Source organism: Bactrocera neohumeralis, chromosome 3, assembly GCF_024586455.1.
Source record: "Bactrocera neohumeralis isolate Rockhampton chromosome 3, APGP_CSIRO_Bneo_wtdbg2-racon-allhic-juicebox.fasta_v2, whole genome shotgun sequence".
In the NCBI taxonomy this organism is placed as follows: Eukaryota; Metazoa; Arthropoda; class Insecta; order Diptera; family Tephritidae; genus Bactrocera; species Bactrocera neohumeralis.
Window position 1 is genome coordinate 72514209 of NC_065920.1, and position 21290 is coordinate 72535498.

The 21290-nt window shown below is 36.0% G+C and overlaps 2 protein-coding genes across 4 annotated transcripts in view; one reads left to right on the forward strand and one right to left on the reverse strand.

Moving 5' to 3' along the window:
- Positions 1-1633: 1633 nt before the first annotated feature.
- LOC126752177 (serine protease inhibitor 42Dd) lies at positions 1634-12334 on the forward strand. 3 transcript variants are annotated; one of them, XM_050462789.1, is made up of 4 exons: positions 1634-1947; positions 8611-9745; positions 9822-9969; positions 11952-12334. In XM_050462789.1, exons 2-4 carry the CDS (start codon positions 8795-8797, stop codon positions 12080-12082), a joined length of 1230 nt encoding a protein of 409 aa, XP_050318746.1. In that variant the 5' UTR covers positions 1634-1947; positions 8611-8794; the 3' UTR covers positions 12083-12334. The 3 variants fall into 3 exon arrangements, with proteins under 3 accessions (XP_050318746.1, XP_050318747.1, XP_050318748.1); XM_050462790.1 differs by having other exon boundaries at positions 1634-1940; XM_050462791.1 differs by lacking the exon at positions 1634-1947 and adding an exon at positions 3325-3488.
- Positions 12335-15693: 3359 nt separating this feature from the next.
- LOC126752165 (uncharacterized) overlaps positions 15694-21290 on the reverse strand; it is a 565185-nt gene continuing 559588 nt past the window's right edge. Inside the window, exon 24 of the mRNA XM_050462767.1 lies at positions 15694-20293. Coding sequence (XP_050318724.1) covers positions 19449-20293 — 845 coding nt within the window. The 3' untranslated portion in view covers positions 15694-19448. The remainder of the gene's footprint in view (positions 20294-21290) is intronic.

Sequence of the window (21290 nt, forward strand, 5' to 3'; positions counted from 1 at the left end):
CAAAAAACTTCACTTTACGGTCATCCAAATTATTTTGTGGACTTCTTGGATGTTTTCGTCTGTAACAACCTCTTTTGGGGGTCAACTTAGCATACCAAGCTTTGATGGTTGATTTTGCCGCGAAGACTCTTCACCAAGCTAATTGTTTTAAAGAGGTGGTCTTCAACTATATTTTTTTTCCTCCAGGAAACAAATTTTTATCAACACGTGAAACTTTTTTCCATCCATTTTTTTCACAATAAAAAAGTTGCTTCACTTGAAATTATATGAATTAAAAAATATGGAGGCGACAGCTGTCAAATTTATACAAGCAGCTGTTGAAGGTTAGTCAAAAGTGGGTCTTTTGCGGGTCGTCGAGCGTTCAAACCAGCATCACGGAGCCAGTTTCGCATAGTTCTAGCAATGCTATTGGTTCCAAAATCTTCTATGATCTCCAACCTGATATTCTCAGTAGTTTTGAATTGATCCTGTAGGCTAATACGTTCTACTTGCCGATCCTCACTAGAAAATGTTTTTTTACTTAGAAACCCATTGCTCTGAAAATTTTTCACGGCAGCTAAGGTAAACGACAGCGCATATTTCTTCTATTTATACAAAAGAAAAATCATTTTTCCATCAAATCTTACACATACATGAAGCATTTTCGCCATAATTTCTACCTAGCTGGACAAAATGGCAGCTTCCAAGAAAAAAATCGTTTCTTGAACTTATATCAAAAATCTTATTCCTTTTTATCACTATCTGACATACCATATACGAGTACATCTAAGAAGGACATGTGATAATTACAAAGCGATCGGTCCAACGGTTTGGGAACAATTTTAAACTTTTTGGAGATTTTCAAGTTTAGATATAATTCTTTAAGCGGATCTTAGTGAGCATTATTTTTAATTTATTACTGTACAGCAGTGGCAAAAATTTGATTCTCTAAACCAACCAATAAAAGAGTTTTTTGTATAAATCTGTTGAGAATTATAAATTTTTATTTCAAGGCTGAACGAAATTTATGGAAAATGAAGTAATATAAAACATTTAGATGCAATGGTGTAATATTAAGATTATAAAATTCATAATGTGCTGAACATGTAGAACTCTGAACATATCTCATCCACAATTCTCTTCATTAATATTCATTATACGCACTGGCGTGTGAGGGGTGTTCCTACGGCTGCATTTCTAACGATCAATCAGACTATGTTGCTGGTAATTTTTCGCAGCCGTTTGGCGCTAGGCAAAAGCTTGGACAAGATCAACAAAAATCACCCAGTTAAGCGTTTAATTGAACACTCAACAATCAGTCATACATATGTATGTATGTATAACATAGCAAATAAAATATTAGCTACTTGAATCTATGTATGTACATATGTTTGTTTGCGGGTGTAAATTCGCTCCGTATTGAAACAAAGAGCTGCAGCAACACACGTTGATCATATCGTGCCTCAGCTGTGCTAGAATGTATGCTAGAACGCTAGAACGATGCTCACGCTGAGCATAATCTAGCGCACGATCAGCGCAGCTCACCAAAGCAATTGTATATCTAAATTTGTAGATATGTATACGCTTATGTGTGGTGGCCATCTATGATCATTCATAATAAAAATAGCAATGGCAATATTGAATGCGAGTGAGCAGCGGAAAAATATCGGAGAAAATGTTGTAGAAAATGCGAACAATTTTCAGAAAATTTTAATTTGTGAGTAAATAACAAAACAAGAAAAGCAAAAACAGAGCTGCAAAATTTAATCGAGCAGCGTGAACTCGATCTATTTGGTATGATTGGACGGTCAGTCGTCAGCGAAGCGGTAACGGCAACGAAAGTGTTTTGTTTTCGCGTGTTTTCATGTGAAGAACTACTTAAGTGTATATTAAACGATTCTGAAATTGTTTATGAAACGTTCGAAAATTATACTATTGAGACCAAGCAACAAGTGTATTGAGTAAGAGGTATTAGCATAAATTTGGCTAAACTTTAAGCGAGAGAGATTAAGGGGATTGGGGATATGGGTTTGGGTGCGAGTGTGTAAAATGTAGCAAAGTGGCATAAATCAGTGTGGTTTAGCGGAAATAGTGGAAAACACAAAGCAAAAATATAATAAATGTAAAAGTAAAACATTTCAGTAAAGACAAAAATATCATGAAATAATAAAATGTCGCATGAAACTTTATAAAAAATTCATATGTAGTGCTTAAAATTATAAAACAAAAAAATAATAAAAGTAAAAGTAAAGCATTTCAGTAAGGAAAAAAATATCATGAAATAGAAAAATCTCATGAAACTTTTTAAAGAATTCATTTGTAGTGCTTAAGAATATAGTACAGAAAAAAATTAAAATAAATAATTTCACTCACAAAATTAAAAAAAGAAAACATGAAATAAAAAAATCTCATGAAATAAAAAGTCTCAATAAACTTCAAAAAATCCAAAGTGCCTAATAATGCAAATAAAAAATTAAAAGTAAAAAGTTTCACTTGAGAGATAAATAAAAATTCGTGAAATAAATTCCTGGAGTAAATCTCAAAAAATTCGACGAAAAATTTCAAATTTCCAAATACAATATATTGCAGAAAAAAAGTTTTAGAGTAAAGCGAATAAAAAACTCTGATGAAATAAAAAGTTCTCATGAAAAACCAAAAAAAAAAAACAATTAAAAACATCAGAAGGTCGCAGTTACAAAACAAAAAAAGTAAAAACCACAAAGCGATAAAAAATCGCATGAGATAAAAGTTGGATGTAATACAAAATAAGATAAAAGTTGCATGTAATAAAAAAATTAAAAGTAAAAAATTTCACTCAATAAATAAAAAGATACTTTCTGTAAAAAAATGTCATGAGAAAAAAGTTACATGTGTTAAAAAAACTCAAGAAACTTAAAAAAATTAAAAGTAAATAAATTCACTCAAGCTATAGAAAATCTTTCTTGCATTAAAAAAAACTCATGACATAAAAACTCTCAAGAAACTGATTAAAAAATTCGTAGTGCCTTTTATGCCGCAGAAATTACTTAAATAATTATGATGTAATGTATGCTGTTAAGTGCTGTTGCGCTCGTTCTTCTCACAGCACTATTTTTGCGCTTAATTAAATGAGATAAAAAAACAACAAAAAATATTATTTTATTGCATTAAGTAAATTCTGTAGTGAAGTGTCTTCGGTTTGACGTAAATCTTTTGCTTTTAATTTTTAATTTGCCGCCGAAAATGTTGTTGTGCTTAAAAATAATTTATAAACACTCATTTGTGCACATGCCTACTTGCCTTCCCACAATAATCTGTGGGTGCGCTGCATACTATTTTGAGGCGTTGCAAAAAAATAATATTGTGGAAATATAGATTTAATTCTATTCTGCAAAAGTAACACAATCGTCAGCACGTAGAAGAATTTGTGCATTTAGTCTTTGTATACACTTGAAGCTATTAAAAAAAAACAAGAAGTATCAGCACTTGAAAGCATATACGGTTGTGTGCATATTAATGGAATTTTGTAGGTATATATTTCTTTGAGGGCATATGCATATCGGCATCTGAAATGCAAAATACCGTATCATCACTTTTCATAAGTTTACAGGCTAAGAAAAAACAATATAATAGAAACCATTCATGTTGAAACAAAATTTGAGTTTCGGTTATAAAATGGTTATACATTGGTTATATATAAGTTATATATTGGTAATATGTTGGTTATATATAACTTGTATATTGGTTATATATGACAGAGGGAAGCTTAAAATATTATGCTATATAATGTTATATGATGTAGTGAATTATAAGCAATAAACAACTCAATTTCAATATTTTTTTGACGGTAGGTTGTTTTGCATTTTATAAGACGATATGTATATAATATATATTTTCCCATAGTGACTAGAAGCAGCATAGACTCAATTCAATGACAGGCCAGTAAAAACGTTTCTCATAAAATCCATCACCTGCTTGGAAGCGTCTTAAAACTTTGAAGAATTTTCTTTTCTGTTTTCGAATAGCTTCTAAAGTAGGTATCGTAGCTCAGCTAACATTTAGCATAAATATTAGCATAAATATCAGCACTTTATGAGTTTATGACACGCAAATTGACTTCCAAAATTCCTGTGAAATGGAACTTATGAAAATACCCAACCTGTAGCTGTTTAGCGGCTATAAATACCATCTACTGTATAATCTAAGTCTGTAGAATAACGCACTTAAATAACAAACATGTTCCTATTTTAGCATACATTTCAATCCACTTTCATATCATGTTATTGTATTAATATGACGACCACTGTAGCTATAAAAATCTTGATGGCATATAAAATAAAACTATTCGCTTTCACTAAATACTGTTGAATTTAAGTAAGTGCAATCAGAATTTTGTGGTTTGTTTTTCGGAATTTATGCACCCACACACACTTGGGAGTAGAAAAAATTTGGCAAGCGCGTGTAATTTTCTGGAAACCACAAATATTAGCTTCTTAAGTTTGTGAGTAATATTGTTTTTGTTTGGATTGTTGTTGTGCGCGTGTATTTTGCTAATTATTAGAGCAGTATTTTGTCGCGTTTCGATATCTATATACCTAAGAGTAAATATTATTTTCAAGATTCTGACTAGTGATTTTTGGGTGAATGATATATTTGGTAGATGTATCAACTTCAATTTCCGATTTATGTTACTTGTGTTGGGTATATTTTCTTATATTTTAAGAGATGAAGCCATCTTCTCAAGCTTCGTTTAATGGCACTAAATATGCTTTTGCGTCATTAGGCCTTGAGCAACGGACCGTCGGTCCTCCAGCAGAGTGACGTTTTCATGTGTTTGACAGTAATGGCGTTATTTACGAACGTTATTTCCAAAATACCCCAAAACTATCTATACCAACATCTTTTAGATCGCCTACTATCCCGTAGGTACTTCGCAGTTGATCTGCATTGGTCTATTCCACCCATGAATGAGTTGTAATTTTAACGGCAGTTGGACATTGAACATGTATTTTCTGGCCTTTTCAATCACTTTTCCTGATTGTAGTTTGCTCAGTGCCATGAAAATTAGATAATATTGATTTATTATCTATCCATTTGGAAAAAATTACTCCATTCGTTGTTGATCGTGAATCAAACTCGCCTCTTTTCATTTACTTGCCTGGCTTCATGTTTGAAGGAGTCCTTTTCGATTGCCTCTAATTGTTCCATATGCAAACACATTCTGATTTAGAGGAACTCTAGGAGTCTAAAGGCGGTAAAATAATTATGAAAGTACATATCGTCACCTGAATATGAATAACGTATCATCAAAAAATTCGAAATTGAGTGTCTTATTGATTATGATTCACTACTTCAAATTGCATTCATAATATTACATGTGTCCAACATTTTCACGTTCTGCCCTCAGATATAAACCAGTTTTAACCAATATTAATTTTTTTTTCACTCATGTTCCATTTTATTTCGTTTTTCATTCATGCCACTGTAAAATTCCGAAAATGTTGTTACGTTATTTTGCATTTCAGGTGACGATATACTTGTTCTTGCCTTACTCATCTTCTATGAGGGACAAACCCACTATCTCCCCGAGACCAAATTCTTCGTACTTTGCTTCCAAAGTTTTATCTTTTCCTTGGTATATTTGGAACTTTTTAATATAGCCATATTGATCCAACAAACACTACAATTTATAACCATGCTTAGTAGTTTTCTTATATTCGTTTCGTATACATGGAGCTTCTGCCCTTAAAAATAATCGTAGATTAGTCAACTAATAGTTGCTTGGTTTCCTGATACACCTGCTGAAAGCGTTTGTTCACAGCATCAATCATAGGTTGTATTTTGAATAGCCGATCTCTGTTGTTTTCCGGGATTTTTTAATCGTGCTAGTAACCCATAAGGACGTTGATGCCAAGAAATGCAGAGAACTCACTTCTTTGGGTGTTTTGTTTTTTTGTACCGCATAAAAAATTTGAATTAAATATGGTTCCTTCAACAATAGTTTCAATAGACGACAAGAAAAATGGCTTCGATGTGTCCATTTCTTAAAAAAAAAACAGCTAATGGCGCCACTGGAGTCAAACTGTTTTAAGCAATTACATCTTTCTTCAAAGATTTGCCGTAAAAATGATCCCTGATGTACTAAAAATTGTACATAATAATGTACAAGGTACTTACAAGTTCCAAGAGAAAACCGATTGTTACTGCCAGACAAACAAGAGATAGATACATATTTCTAACTTCATTACTGTTCTAACAAGGCACGAAACTAATATCTTATTTTTAATTCGAAGAAAAATACTGAAAACTTTGCTGGAAATAATTTCAACAAAACGGCACTGTAGCAAACGTCAACTTGACATTCGCTAAATTGTTGGACAGTTTCAATGTCATATTCATAAATCCACGTGTCGTCGTCAGTAATGCGTTTGAAGAATATAGGATCGTTAGTCACATTGTCAAGCATCTCTTTTGGGACCACGAAACACTAACAAAATGTGTTGAATCGATCTGAAAGAAATGTTGAGATCCTCTGCTGCCTTTCTGATATCAGTACGACAATTTCCATGCACTATTTCTGCAACTTTTTCGATGTTAACGTTACTAATTGAAATGACTTCACACCCGTAAAAGAATACTTTGAGCAAGTCAAATATTCGTTCATGATAAAGTAGATTTCCCAAAACAACTGCAATATTTTGCTATCTTTTTGTAACTTTTCCGTAGCTATTAAGCCATTGGAAACACAAAATTTCATGTAAACTAATATTTTTTCGCTTCCGTCGTCCAAGTCATCATTTAGGATGCCTGCGCTTGACGCGAATTTTAACAGACTCTGTGGCTTTAGTGTTGATACCTCCTTCAGTGTATCATACTCACTCCTTTTTCTACATTGTGCTTTCACAGCAGTTTGCTGTCCAAGACTACCCCAAGGTACATAGTGCGGTTTTTAAGAGAGAGTTATGTCCCATTTATCGAAGGAAACGTCCATATACGAGTATGAATTTTGTGCTTTCTTATGAATATGAACACAAGCAGATCCGTTTTCTCGTGCTTCAACCCCAGACCTGCTTACGATACCCAATTTCGGACTGTATTGAGAGAGGTGGTCATAATACTGTTAATGGTCTGTAAACACCTTCCCGATACGAAGGTAGCAATGTCGTCCGTATCTGCCACTATCTTACGGCCTTTGCCTTCCAAGTTCCTTAGCAGTTTATTCACCACTAATGTCCATAGAAGCGGATATAGTACTCTACATTGCGGAGCACATCTACAGACTTCCTTGGCATTTTAGCGTCGTTCCATTCTGCTGCTATGCGTCTAGAGGTCAAAAGGCTTCTGATCCAGCATTGTATAGCAGGATCAATACTTATTGAATGGATACTATTCAGAATAGATTAGTAGAGACGTTGTAGAACGCTCCAAAAATGTCCATTAATGCTTCAAGAGCGTATTCCGTATATTCAAGAGCTCTTTCGTTATTAAATATCAGCGTATGGAGTGCAGTCTCTACTGAACTGCCCTTCGTATATGCGTGCTGCGATTTGGATAAGCGAATTAGATTCGATAGTGCTAGCTTTGATAATAAATTCGAAGGAAACTGTTAGATAGCTACACTCACGTCAACTACTCAGTGAGGATTGAGAACGAAAATAGTATTTAAATTGCCTTCAAATTCCAATTATTTCTATAAAAGTATATACGTCTTGATTTCCTTTATTTGGTGCCCGCAACCCAACTCAACTTCAATTGAAATATCCCAGTTCGGTGTCATCGAAGACAACTCAACCTGTCAAAAAATGTTTAGTTGAATAATGAACATGCATCAACTTTCCCATGGTATTATCATGTTTGAGAACGAAAATAGTATTTAGATTGGCTTCAAATTCAAATTATTACCGTAAGCTAAGTCTATAGAGCCATATTCATCTTGATTTTCTCTATTTGGCGCTTTCAACTCAACTCAACTTTAGTTGAAATCGAAACAATTCAACGTACCAAACAATTTTTAATTGAATTTTGAACATACGATTTTAACTGAAATTCTTTGTGCTTTGCAATTCCATAGGAGAGTTTAGTGGTTTTAAAGTTGAGTTGTCTTAATTTCCACTATCCAGAAATCCAAAAACTGCATTTCTTCAAGAAATTGTTAAATTTCACTGTTATTCTTCGAAATGTGTGCGTTATACATTTCAAAACTCAATAATGACAACACACTCAAAAGTAGGTGTGTTTTGAAAAAGAAAATATTGCAAAATTCTTACAATACAACTTAAATAGAATTTGTGTTTGAAAATCTAACTTAAAACCTTTAATCATTATTACCATAAGAAAACAAATACTTAGTCTACAAGAGCTGCCGTCTAACGGATAAACGGATAAAGTCATCAGCATGTAATGGCGAAATATTAATGTTTATGTTACATCAGAAAGAAGTACGACAACTTTTTTTGTTTTCTTTGCGCGCGTTGACAGTTTTGATAAACAGCTGTAATTCTTCAAGACAATATAACCCACTCGTGCGCCACTTAGCTACACACACACACATCGTACATATATACAATTCCAATAGATATATCTATGCACCAGGTCAGCTTAATTTTTATGTTTGCTAATTTGATGCCTAATTTTGTAATCGCACAACAACAGCGACACCGTACACCGACCACTACCGCCGCCACCACTTGCCTGAACTGCAACAATTGAGACTTTTCCGGCACAACGCCAACGCTACCGCGCCCACGCACGCCACAAACAAAACATAGCAAAAGCAAAAGCGCACACGCTCTGAAAACAAAAGCAAATAATTAAGCAGAAAAGCGCGAGCAATCAAATGGCGAGCAATAATAGCACAGCGGCGAATGGCAATGGAGCCACATGTGTCGCAACGGACCTCAGCAACGAGCTGCTGCGCGTCATCGTGACCACGCACGACACAGACAACATTATCATATCGCCGCTACAGCTGGAAGCGCTGCTCACGTTGCTCTATCTCGGCAGCGATGGCGGCACCGCAGAGGAGCTGCAGCGCGTGCTAAAGCTGAAGCGTTTCGCCAGCAATGCCAAAATGGCCAACCACTTCGCGACGGAACTGCAATTGAGCACCGACACCGCGGCCGACACACACATGCAGCTGTGCAGTGAGTTGCTGCTGCCGGTGGAGGTGGAAGTCGGTGATGAATTTCGTAAAATAGCGCAGAAATATTTTCACACAGCGGCGTTGCAGCGAGATTGCAGCAGCATTGCGAAATTGCGCGCACAACTCGGTGAGGATTTGACGAAGGCGGCCGCTGGCTATGCCTGGTCTATCGGCGATGCCTTATTGTCCACGATCACAGCGCCTGAGGCGGCGTCAACGGCCATCGTGTTGGCAGCTGTGCATTTCCAAAGCAAATGGTTTCTGCCGTTTAGCGCCTATCGGACGGGGCTGTACGACTTTCAGCAGTGCGCCATGGAAGCGCCAGCAGCGCAAGACGTGCCACAGCAGGCGCCACCTACAGTTGTGCCTGTGCCGATGCTCTTCGACGATGATATGTTTGTGAAGTTCGCGGAATTGCGTGAGTTGGACGCGCGTATCATTGAGTTGCCTTATGAGCATGATGATGAGCTCGCTATGCTGGTGGTGTTGCCGAATCAGCGCGATGGCCTGGCGGCGTTGGAAAAGCAGTTAGAAACGCTGGATCTCAACGTGTTGGCGGAGCGCATGCAGATGGAGAGCGTGCAGGTGCTTTTGCCGAAATTTAAAATCGATTTTGAATGCAGCCTGCGGCGTACTTTGGAACAGGTGAGCTGTTTGTGTAAGCGCTTGAAGCGCTTGATTTCATAAACTAACTGAAACTCTTCTATATGTTACCCTTCAGCTGGGCATCACAACGATTTTCTCGAAAGCTGCCAACTTTAAGAATATGCTGCGTGATAATAGCACAGATCCACTAATAATTTCGGATATTCTACACAAAGTCTGCATAGAGGTCAATGAGTCGGGCACGGAAGGTGCAAGTAGTGTTGGTGAGTACAAAAATTGTCACAAATATTATATGTTTCATATCTCATCATTCACATAAATGTCAATGGGCTTATGAAAACGGTAGTTGAAGTAGTTGAGGTCGATCCAAAAACGGAACCCGTTTGGACAGCGGAAAATGTCCGCCTATTGTCATATACTATTACTAGTCAATTGAGTCGTCTGATATTAACTGTGGCTATTTCACTAGTTTGTCTGAAGATATATCTGTCGATATGTTTCAACCTCAGTTTGAAAAAGCTGGACAATGAGGAGAAAGTGCTTGGTTGTGAGGGTCTTCCTAATACAACTTTGAGAGTTAGCATTCGAAACAATGTTCAGCTTATTGCATGCACGACTCTTGTACAATAACCAGTAATAACTTCTAAAATAGCGCCAAGATAAAATTTGCTGAGAGTAGTTCACTGGATCTCCTTTATTCCGCACTAGGCCAGAAGGAATTTACAGTCGCAGAGAAGCTAGTACTTAAACACTACTTGCTAAGCTCAGCCGAAGTCCTCAGGTCTTGCGATAGAGCGCAAGAAGACAGCGGTGCGATCACAATCCGATGTAATCGAGTTTAGGTACCTCTTCTTTCGAGCTCATCGAAGAAGACAGTGATGACCAGGGTACCCTCTGTTATTGTTGTTGTAGTGGCAGAATTCTACCGAGTTGATAGTCCTTGAGCGCATCAAAATCCGCGTCCGTTCCGGTTACGTAGACCCGACTACCGTAAGAACGAATGCGATTTCGCTATGACCAGACATCCAAAGGAGTATGTTAATAAAGGAGTCAGCCTGATGCTACCGATAGTGAGGTCGGTCATTGCTTAACTAACTTTGCGCGTACAGTGAAAGAGGTCAAAGCTGGTATTGTCGCTCTGCTGAAGGAGTGAATGGTAATCTCTCTGAAGAAGGTTGCTTTTTGGAGTAAAACACTTACTTATTTTAGTAGCAGCCGCCTCTGCATGAAAAATACTACAATGATCTAGTAGCCTAAAGCTATGCTTGAGGTAGAGCTCCTTACATAAAACTCCCTTGTAACCTTCCGTCTGAGTTTCGACCAATAGTGGGATGGGTAACAAAAAATATTTCAAAGTAATTTTGAGGAAATCTTCCGATTCTCTAACGCTTATTTTCACGTTTATGTGAGCTGACAGTTGTGAGCGCTACGCCATCCATATCAGGCTCTTTATCTTAAACTGGATATATTCTGCCTCTTCTCCGTTCACGGAAAAGTTGATGAATTTTTTTTTTAAACACAGATAGTTAAGTGAAATTTCAGTGGGAAACATATCTGAAACGTATGACGTTTAGAAGTAGTGGCAACTTAACAGCAGATGCTTCGGATGCATGGAATTTGTTTCAGGAATTAGACTCATAAACTTAAAGGTTTCTGGCCCTGTTTTAATAAAATCTACTGTTGATATGTTGTTGTAAATTTTCTTGGTATCTATTGCCAATCAAAGCCTCGTCTATTGTTAAAACTTAGCAATATCTTTACATTGTGCGGTAAAATCGACATTTTTTCTGAGTAGGAAACTAAGTTTTTTATGAGATTGATTCATAAGTAATGAAGTAAGTTTTCTGTTTTTCGAAGATAGTATCCAAAATCGAAGTATTTGCATTTGAAGTTCGAAATTGAGCTTATTGAAAAAATCATTAATAATTATAGTAGGTTAGTTACTGGAAGTAATGCCCATCAACTATGTTTTCCTCTTATTTCGATGGTGTATAATACTTTTCTGTCAAGCTTATATGATATACTTGCTAATACGAGTATAAGGTCAAAGTTGGATCTTCAAAAAAAAAAAAAAAATATTCTTTAGAAACTACTGGCATCATTCACCACACATTTTTAAAATCATTCAAAAGTACACTGTTCGCATCATTATTTCATCGACCTTCATCACATTCATTCTATTGAACTTCATCTCGTTTCTGCCGTTAACTTTAACCGCCGTTATTTTCTCTCTCTTCTCTTTCAGCCTACAAACCAATTGTGATTAGCAATTCGATTGATTCCCGCAAGAAATTCTTTCGTGCCGATCATCCCTTCTACTTCGCCATACGAAGTCGAGCAGCCACCTATTTTGTGGGTCATGTCACAAAATTTTGAGCGGTGTTCTTCTTTGCTAGTCCAAAGCTTATAATATTTCTAATTTAAGTCTATAGTAATACTCACGTGAAGTCTTCTATGTAAATATCTGTATATGTATGTTTTCGCTTTATATAGCGGTTTTGTTGTTTTAGAATGCTCATAAAATAATACTGTTACGTAAGCAATGCCAGAGATTAAAGCTAAGTGCGCTGAATGATTGAATAACCAGCAATTCTCACTCCGTTTATAAATAAACTATGTTAAATAAAACCTTCATTTGCTTTTAATATTTTTGATTTTTTATAACAAAGAGTCTCGAAAATGTTTATTTAATGATTAGAGTTTAGATTTTACAATTTTAGTTGTAGTTTTTTTCAGCTTATTTTATAGATTATTCTATTTTTAGTTTTACAAACTTTTACTATTGGGTTGTTCTTGTTATTGGGAGCCGTGCCTGTTCTGGTTTCAAAGTGATAAGTGCTGGTTTGTTATAGAAAGGATTGACATATATAAGAAATATATATTGGCATATAATGGGTTGTCAAAAAAGTCTTGCGGTATTTTTTTTGAATTTTTTTTTTATTGAAATTGAAATGAATTTTTGATGACTCATGCCCAGCTCTTGACCGATGCTACGGCTGTTACTATGCCAGTCTCGACCATTCAGCGATTTTATCGCAATTCTCGACGACAGGCCTTCCGGAGCGTGGCGCATCTTCGCTGAAATCAAATCAGAACGAAAACGTTGAAATCATCGTTGTGCGGTGGAAATGGAAACTGTATCGGGTCCATAAACTGCACAAATTTTATTGGCGGCTTGAGATGCATTTTTGCCCTTATCGTAGTAGTACTGTAAAATATGCCGTATTTTCTCTTTATTTTGCTCCATGTTTGCGACGCTGTAAATCACGAACGACTTAAAAGAAATGACAATCAATCAAACACGTGTTAGTGCGTGAAATGAGCTTTCCAAAAAGGTATAGCGTGACTCGATGCGACGAATAAAACTAGAACTACGCGCTTTCAGCGCCAACTAGCGAAAATACCGCAAGACTTTTTTGAAAGAAATTTTGTATTCCTTCGTCACTTTACTTATAAGAAATTCTCAATAATTTCATGTGGCTTAGTAAATAGATCTCCCTCTCTTTGTTTGTTAGGTTCTTCTCTTCTAAGTTTTAAATCAATAATAAACCCTATGTTCCTTTAAGGGTATAAGGAGTCCACTTCTATAGAGCCAGTATTTATATCAACGAAATATTTGCTGCTAAAATAAATTGTCAAGAGCTTGGCATAAAAAATCACCGCTGTGACTCGAAGGATTGAAAGTGCAGACAACAACCATGATTTTACAATTTTGGAGTTTGCTTGACTATTCGCTAATGTGCTCGCCAAGAACGCGACGAATCATGCCCAGGACGGCCATCAACATCAACTGATGATCAAGACGTTAATAAAGTAATTGGTGCTTGAGAACCGACGATTAACAATCAGAGATCTTAATGGCATCGTTGAAAACATTTTGAAAGATCGTTTGGGCCTAGAAAAGTTAAACAACGATTGGTTTCATAATCACTCAATTTTTTCGAAGAACAGCGTAGCGTTAGCGTCTGTGAAACAATGTTTCCCGACTACAAGGATGTCATTAAACGTACTATTATTGGCGTTGAGTTTTGGATCTATGCTTAAGACCCGGAAACTGGCGATCTATTGACTTGATATAGCGGCAAAGGTGAGCCGAAGTCGAAAAAACTCCATAAAAGCAGTTCAAAAATCAAAGTTTATATTGATAGTTTTTTTCGATTATCGAGGTGTGGTGCACTCCGAATTCCTTCCAACCGACCAAACTGTCAACAAGTAATATTATTTGAGTGTTATGTGCCGTTTGCACGAAGCGATTCGTAAAAAGAGGCAGGAATTATGGGCCGACAACTCTTGGTTTTTGCACCACAATAATGCATCGTCGCATACTGCATTGATTCTTCATGAGTTTTTCGCCAAATTTTCAATCAATATCGTGCCGCAACCACCGTATTCGCCTGATTAAGCTTCGTGTGACCTCCGGCTATTCAACAAATTCAAACGACCGCGCCGGGGAATCAATTTTGAGTCAATTGAAGACATTAAACGTGACTGCCTACGCGTATTGAAGGCTATTCCGGGAATTGACTTTAACAACGGTTTCGAAAATTTGAAAAAAACGTTGGCACATGCCTTTCAGCGCAATGTTTAAACATTGTTTTTTCTAGTTTAAGGTTATGTTGTTGAAAATCGAGATCGAGAAGGGGATAATATGTAAATTGGACTGCTTTCGAGTTTGATCACTAGTCTGTTTAACCCTAAAAAATTTATTTCTGAACTACATCTATTGATGATTTTCACGCCGTTCTTCTTAAAACAACGTAAGTCAAAAAATTGGTTTTTGTCATATTTAAGACATGACTCAAAAAAAATTTTTTTTTTAATTTTTAAATTTTTTATTGTATTTGAGACCAATTTTGCATGAGTGCGAAATTTCGGAAATGCACTTATCACTTTGTCATTCACGCTTTTAGTGACCAATTTCTATTGCTACTTCATTTTGTCTCACCATTTTCGGTTTACTTATAATTTTCATATTTTCTTGATATTTCTACAGCTCCGATTTGTTATTTGAAGTTTTTCTATTTTGATTCACTTTCTTTTTTTATTAATTAATTTATTTTTTATTTATTTATTTTATTTTTTTGCTTTAATTTTTAGTGTCTATGAAAAAAGTACAGTTATTATTACTATTGATTTACCTATTACTCATCGACATGTGGTTTCTTCACCTAATGCCACAAGTTGCTGTCATAGTGAAATGAATGAAATTCGTCGTATTATAACAATTACTAATCAAACGCTTAAATATGTACATATGTATGTTTGTATGTACTCTAATTTTCCATGCAATGACTCAATATTTACTAATTACTGGAATAGTTTTCATCTTCTAATCATTTTTATTGCATTTTTGCTTAATTAGTTTAATGATTATTTACAAATTGTTATACTAACTACGTGCTACTTTGTTTGTTGTTGTTGTTTTATACGAAAGTCTAACACTAAATTGTAAGAATTACATTAAATGCAGCGCTCAAATGCTTTGATTTCGCTTTACTACTTTCCATTATTATTCTTGATTTTTTTCTCTCATTTTCTTAACCCTTTCTTGAGTTAACACATTTTGCACAATCTATTCGCTAGAAGTTAGTCGCTAATCTTAGTTGGGTGTAAAATGCATTGTTTGCGGATTTTGCAAAACTCTTAATAAATTCTTTGCTGTTGTTGTATGACTCAGAAGTACATACTTACAATGTTAGTGTGGCTACTTATGTACAGGGTGCGTGTAGTTAAGCCTAACAGGTAGCCAACTCCACTAATTTTGAATTTTCAGCTTAACCTACGCTGTTTTACTGATTTTTGTTAAGTTTTTTGGTTTTTGGAATTTTTTAGAAATTAATGTTTAGCAATATTTTCTTATAAATACTTTTGTTTAGCATTATTTTTCTTCTTTTATGTACAGATATTTTCTACAGATTTATATATATTTTTCAGATTTATTTTTTTACATCTATAATGTATGTATATATCGTCACCTGAAATGCAAAATAACGTAACATCACTTTTCATAAGTTTACAAGTGAAGGAAAAAGGATATAACAGAAACCACTCATGTTGAAACAAAATTTGAGTTTTGGTTATAAATTGGGTATCAATTGGTTATATAATAGTTATAAATTGGTTATCTATTGGTTATTTATTGGTTATATCTGACAGTGAAAGCTGAAAATTTTATGCTACATACATATATGTAATGACACATATGATGATGTAACGAATCATAAGCAATAAAAAACTCAATTTCAAATTTTTTGATAATACTACGTTATTTTGCATTTTAAGTGACGATATGCAGATTTTAACTGCTATTTATTATTTTTTTGTGTCTTACGCAATATTTTATCCATTCTTCTATCAATGTTATCACATATTTTTATGACTTTTGCTCTTATAAATTTCTCGCCAGCAATGGTTGGCGTCTATGATTTTTTATTTTTGATTGAGAGTACACAATTTCATTGGAAAAATACATACATATGTATATACATGCAGTTAAAATCTAAATTTTGTTTTTATATTATTATATCAAAATATTTAACCCAAAGAAGTATGAACTCAACTGAAAAGACTTAGTCATAAGTTCATTACAACTAATAGCTAATAACTGTCTTTAGCTGTAAGCATTTGCAGGGTTGAAATGACAAAAAACCAAATTATTGTTTAGAGCTTCTCTACTAGTGGAGAAATAAAACAAAAAACAGGAGAAAAGTTTCTGAACTTCAGTATTTCATTCTTCTTTCAGGATCACAACTAATATAAAATTAAAATTCTTTTTCATATTTTTTTTCATTATGAGACCGATCTATCGAAAAAAATGTAATCAATATCTTAAATAATTTTTGAATTATAGCCTTCTAAAGAGTAGTCGCCCAGTGCAATCAGCTCCATCAGTTTATCTCTAATTCCCTTTTCACGAAACAACATTTACCTAGGTATGTGATTTCTCTGAGACAAATAATCTTTCTGTATATATGAGGCCACAGTAGAAGTCCATTTTAGGCAAGATAATACACTGTTATTAAAAATATAGTCTTTCTGAATTTCATTAAGATTTCTCACATATTGACCGATAGACAAATAAGTATACAATGAAATATTATATGTGGCCTAAGGAAATTATTGACCCGCTTTTACTCAGTTTTGGCACAAGGGCATGCTGTCGTCACAAAAATATTCTTCCCGAATTTCAATCATAGGTCTCACAAATTGACCGTTTTTTAATTTTTTCATTTCATTGTACAATTTTTACACCCGTGCCAAATGTCAAAGATGAGTGAAATTATTCAACAAAGAAGTTCCATTAAATGTAGTGTGCGAAATAAAATTTCTGTTGCCGAAACGTTCAGAATGCGAAAAATGAGGCTCGAGAACGCGTTGACGACGAGCCACATCCAACGCGGCCAACAACATGACCTGATGATTAACACGTCAACAAAATAAAGAAATTGGTGCTTGAGAATCGACAGTCAGAGATTTTACTGGCATCGTGGGAATATCGGAAGGATTAGTGAAAACCATTTTGAAGAAACATTTGGGCCTAAAACAAGTGAAAGAATGATTGGTTTCAAAATCGCTCAACTATTTCGACTTACGACTCGGAAACGCAAATTGGCCGAATATCGTGGCAAAAGTGAGCCGAAGCCGAAAAACCCACGAGTGAAGTGTCAAAAATTAAGGTTACGTGGACAGCTCTCTGAATTCCTTCCAACCGGCCAAATTGTTAACAATGAATAATATTTGAGTGTTATGTGTTGTTTTCATGAAGCTATTCGTAAGTAGAGACCGGAATTATGGGCCGACAACTCTTGGTTTTTGCACCGCAATAATGTACCGTCATATACATTTAAACCAATAACGTGCCACAACCGCACCGTATTCGCCTGATTTGGCTCTGTGTTACGTCTGGCTTCTCAGCAAACTCTAACGACCGCTCCGGACAAACTGTTTTGAGTCAATTGAAGACATTAAACAGGAATCGCTACGCGCATTGACGGCTATTCCGGTTCAGAAATTATTTTAACAAGTGTTACGATGCTTGGAAAAATGTTGGCACAAGTGTATTGGGGCCAAGGGGAATTACTTTGAGGAGGACGATATAGATTTGGAAGAATAATCCTAGAATTTTAAAATTATGAACAAAGTCTTACTATTTTTTGCTCATAGTTTGTTTACATGCCCCTGAAAAACGATACAATTTCCAGTTGTATTCATTGCTTATTTCGTTTCTAGGAGCCGCTAAGGCTAGAGGTTGGCGATTTTTGTTTGTGAATAAGTTCATACCTCGTTGCGAGTTCGTGAATCTCTTGGCCATAAGCAATACAGTAAGCACACAGCCTTAACATTCGCCAGATATGGCTTCGTGACTTTTCGCGTATTGTTGAAGGAGCTAAAGTCTATGTCAAAAATCTAGTTTAAGAAGAGTTGATTGGAAGAAGTGCTGGCATAAGTGCACTATATCGAATAAGGACTATTTTGAAAGCGACAATATTAAGGACATAAGTGCATGATGTCGAGTGGGGACTTTTGCAGTCCTCGACACTAATTTAGATTAATGAAAAAATCTTTTGGTGTTTGCAACGAAAATTCGTATTATTTTTGGAACACAACTCTCCTATCAATGACTCAAAGAATGATTTTGGTATAATGTCTTCATTTAAATTTTTTTTACAAAATTTTTTGACCCACCCACGTATTTTATTCGATAGATTTATTATTATTCACCCTTTTTAGATGTGGTATTTAGTCTTAAAAAAATTAAGAAATTTTAAAAATTCAAAATTCAAAATCTAATAATAATACTAACTATTTTCAGTCACACATTTGAAGTATATGGTTTTTCAATAGGGAGCTACAAAAGTAGACCGATAGGGACAGCAAGCGACGCCATATTTTTCCCCCTCTTTTGACATTTCTCTTCAGTAAGGTTTGACGTTTCATCATGGAAATATATACGATCCAACAAAGAGTCGAAATTATTAAAATTTACTACCGAAAATCGGAGTCAGTGGCCTCAACTTTAAGAGCCATTTAGTACGCGCTAGAAATACCGTGAAAATATAATTTTTTAATTTCTTAAGACATTAGAGAAATTTTTTATCGTATGCTTTATCAGCAAACTTCAATGAATTGAAATATATATTTGCAAACATGTGAAAACTAACTACAGAGGAACAAAATGTAATCTGAGGGCATGGGAAAAGCAAGAGGTAGTTACAAAAATTTAATTTATTGTAATTTTTGTTCATAGCTGCCTTGCAAAGTCACCCAAATGTTTCGAAAAAATTTCAAAAACATTATTATTTAGTTTCTTTCTTTTTGTCAATATGTATTAATAATTCTAAGCTAATTAATTTTTATTAATAATATATACAACAATTAATCTAAAATTATGCTATTTTACTATTTTTATCTGCAATAAATTCGAAAGCCCTCCTTAGAGCCATTTTTTTATTAAATGGATAGCTATATAAAAAAGAATTTTAATCTTAAAATTCTAAATACCATTTCTTTTACCATATTTACAAAGACCACCATTAATATTAATGCTTATAAAATATATAATAGATTACAGCTATGCATTAAGGTCTACTGTACAGTAAATATTCAAAAAAGTGACAGGAACAAAATGCTTAGTGGCAACTAAACACGCTTAATATTAGTATTTACTTCAATAAATTAGTATTTACTTCTAAAAATAGTGCCAAAGATCTGCCAGCTTATCTAACCATACATATTAGCTACCTTACAACTGGTCCAAAGTATCCTGGCTCATGGTTATGGTGGGTGCCGCTGCTGTGGAAGCACTCGTCGCCACTGCCGGTGCGGCCACGCCCACCGCCAACACTTCAGCATCGCCTAAGGTTGCATCTGATGGTGGCACATCATTCGTGCGATTCAACAGATAATCCAAATCGTGCGTGATGCGATCCAACATGCCGGTCATCGAGTTCTCATCTTCGGGCGATGAGTTGCTTTCCGCTGCTTTTGAGGCGTCGCCACTGCCGCTCTGCGTCGAATCGCTCGCACTAAGGTTGCTGGCGTGGCAATCGCTTACCGTTATCGCCGCCGCCGCTGTGTTGCTGGTAATCGTTATGATGGGCGTTGGTGTTGCGGTCACCAGGCGATGATGTGCCGCAGGCGTCGCCGCCACACCGGAAACGGCCACCATTGTGGGCAGCAGTGGATCGAAGGTGTGCGTGGTGGGTTCCATGATGGTGACGCGCTTTTGCGCTTTTGGTGTTTGCGTTGTCGCCGTTGTTGTACTGATAATGCTGGTGAGTGTTGTCGGCGGCGTTTGTGGTTGCTGTTGTGGTGTTGTTGCTGCCGCTTCGACGCTGCTTTTCGCATAATTCATGGTAGTGGGTAGCGGCAGGCCGCTGCTTATCGATACGATTGTTGGTGGTGGTGGCAACATTGTGGCGTCCATGTAGGTTTGGTGATGTTGCGCAACATGTTGCTGCCCTGTTGCGTTGGCTGTGAGGTGTTGTTGCAGTGTTGTGGTGTGGTGACGCGGCAAGCTGTGATGCTGCAGTTGATGATATGACATGCCTGCGGGGAGCGCGCTGCCACAAATGCCAATGATGGTGTCTGAAAGGAAATATACAAACAAACAAATGTAGTGGAGTTGAACTAATAATTGTTAGTTTGTATTGCATATGGAGAAATATTTTATAGACATAAATGTTGCAAGTAAATAATTTGTTATTTAAAATATTTGAAATGCAGAAGAGGAAGCTACAGACATGTCAGAACACTGCACTCCGGACTACAACGGGATGCGTCTTGATGTCTCCCCTCGAGCACCAGCATGGTGAGCCCCGTGTGCTCCCAGTTAAGGAGCATAATGAACACCTTTCCAAGCAGTTTATGCCGCTGTGCTTTCGCAAAAATCTTACCTGCCGTCATCTACTTGTATCGGCATCGCCTGTTAGGAGCGTCAAGAGGTCCTTCCTCAGCTACGTCGATCGCATACAATAATACACCAACCAGATTTCGGACGAAACAAATTTTGAGACATGCACTGACCGCCATTCACAGTTCCATTAACACCTTCACCGTCTCCTTCTCAGTGAATGGCGTACTTGGAGTCAAACCACCACCCGACGCAGCCTACTAGCTCAAGTTGCCGCGAGAAGCGAGAATGACCCTTGCCCAGCTTCGTTCTGAATACTGTAGCAGATTAAACGTCTAGTTATCGGCGAAGATTTGTACTTTTTTCCTCCAGCGCCTTGCAGGTATGCAACAGAAAAGTATAAGAAGTGCATGTAACTGCTTTACCGACATTATGTGAATGCGGGAGCCCAAATTTAATAACACATTGAGCATAATGCATCAAGCGCACATCACGAAGAGTAGGCGTCGGAATAAAGTTGCGGAAAAATATGTCTTATAAATCAATAAAACAAGAAATTTTCCACCTTGGGAGTTCAAAACAATCGCTTTTTATTTTTTCGCATATTCAGAGTGGTACTTGTTTCATATAGGTACATAGATAAAAGCTCGGTGCTGAATCCAAAAAAGGCTAGTGCAGAAAATAAATAAGTCACCAAACTTTGGAGAATACTTCTGCGATAAAGGGGGGTAC

What these genes read in the sequence shown, in the direction of transcription:
- LOC126752177 (XM_050462789.1), top strand. Translation starts at nt 8,795, where the DNA reads ATGGCGAGCAATAATAGCACAGCGGCGAATGGCAATGGAGCCACATGT. An exon ending in TGCGGCGTACTTTGGAACAG is followed by an intron (nt 9,746 to 9,821) that starts GTGAGCTGTTTG and finishes GTTACCCTTCAG; the next exon opens with CTGGGCATCACAACGATTTT. An exon ending in GGAAGGTGCAAGTAGTGTTG is followed by an intron (nt 9,970 to 11,951) that starts GTGAGTACAAAA and finishes CTTCTCTTTCAG; the next exon opens with CCTACAAACCAATTGTGATT.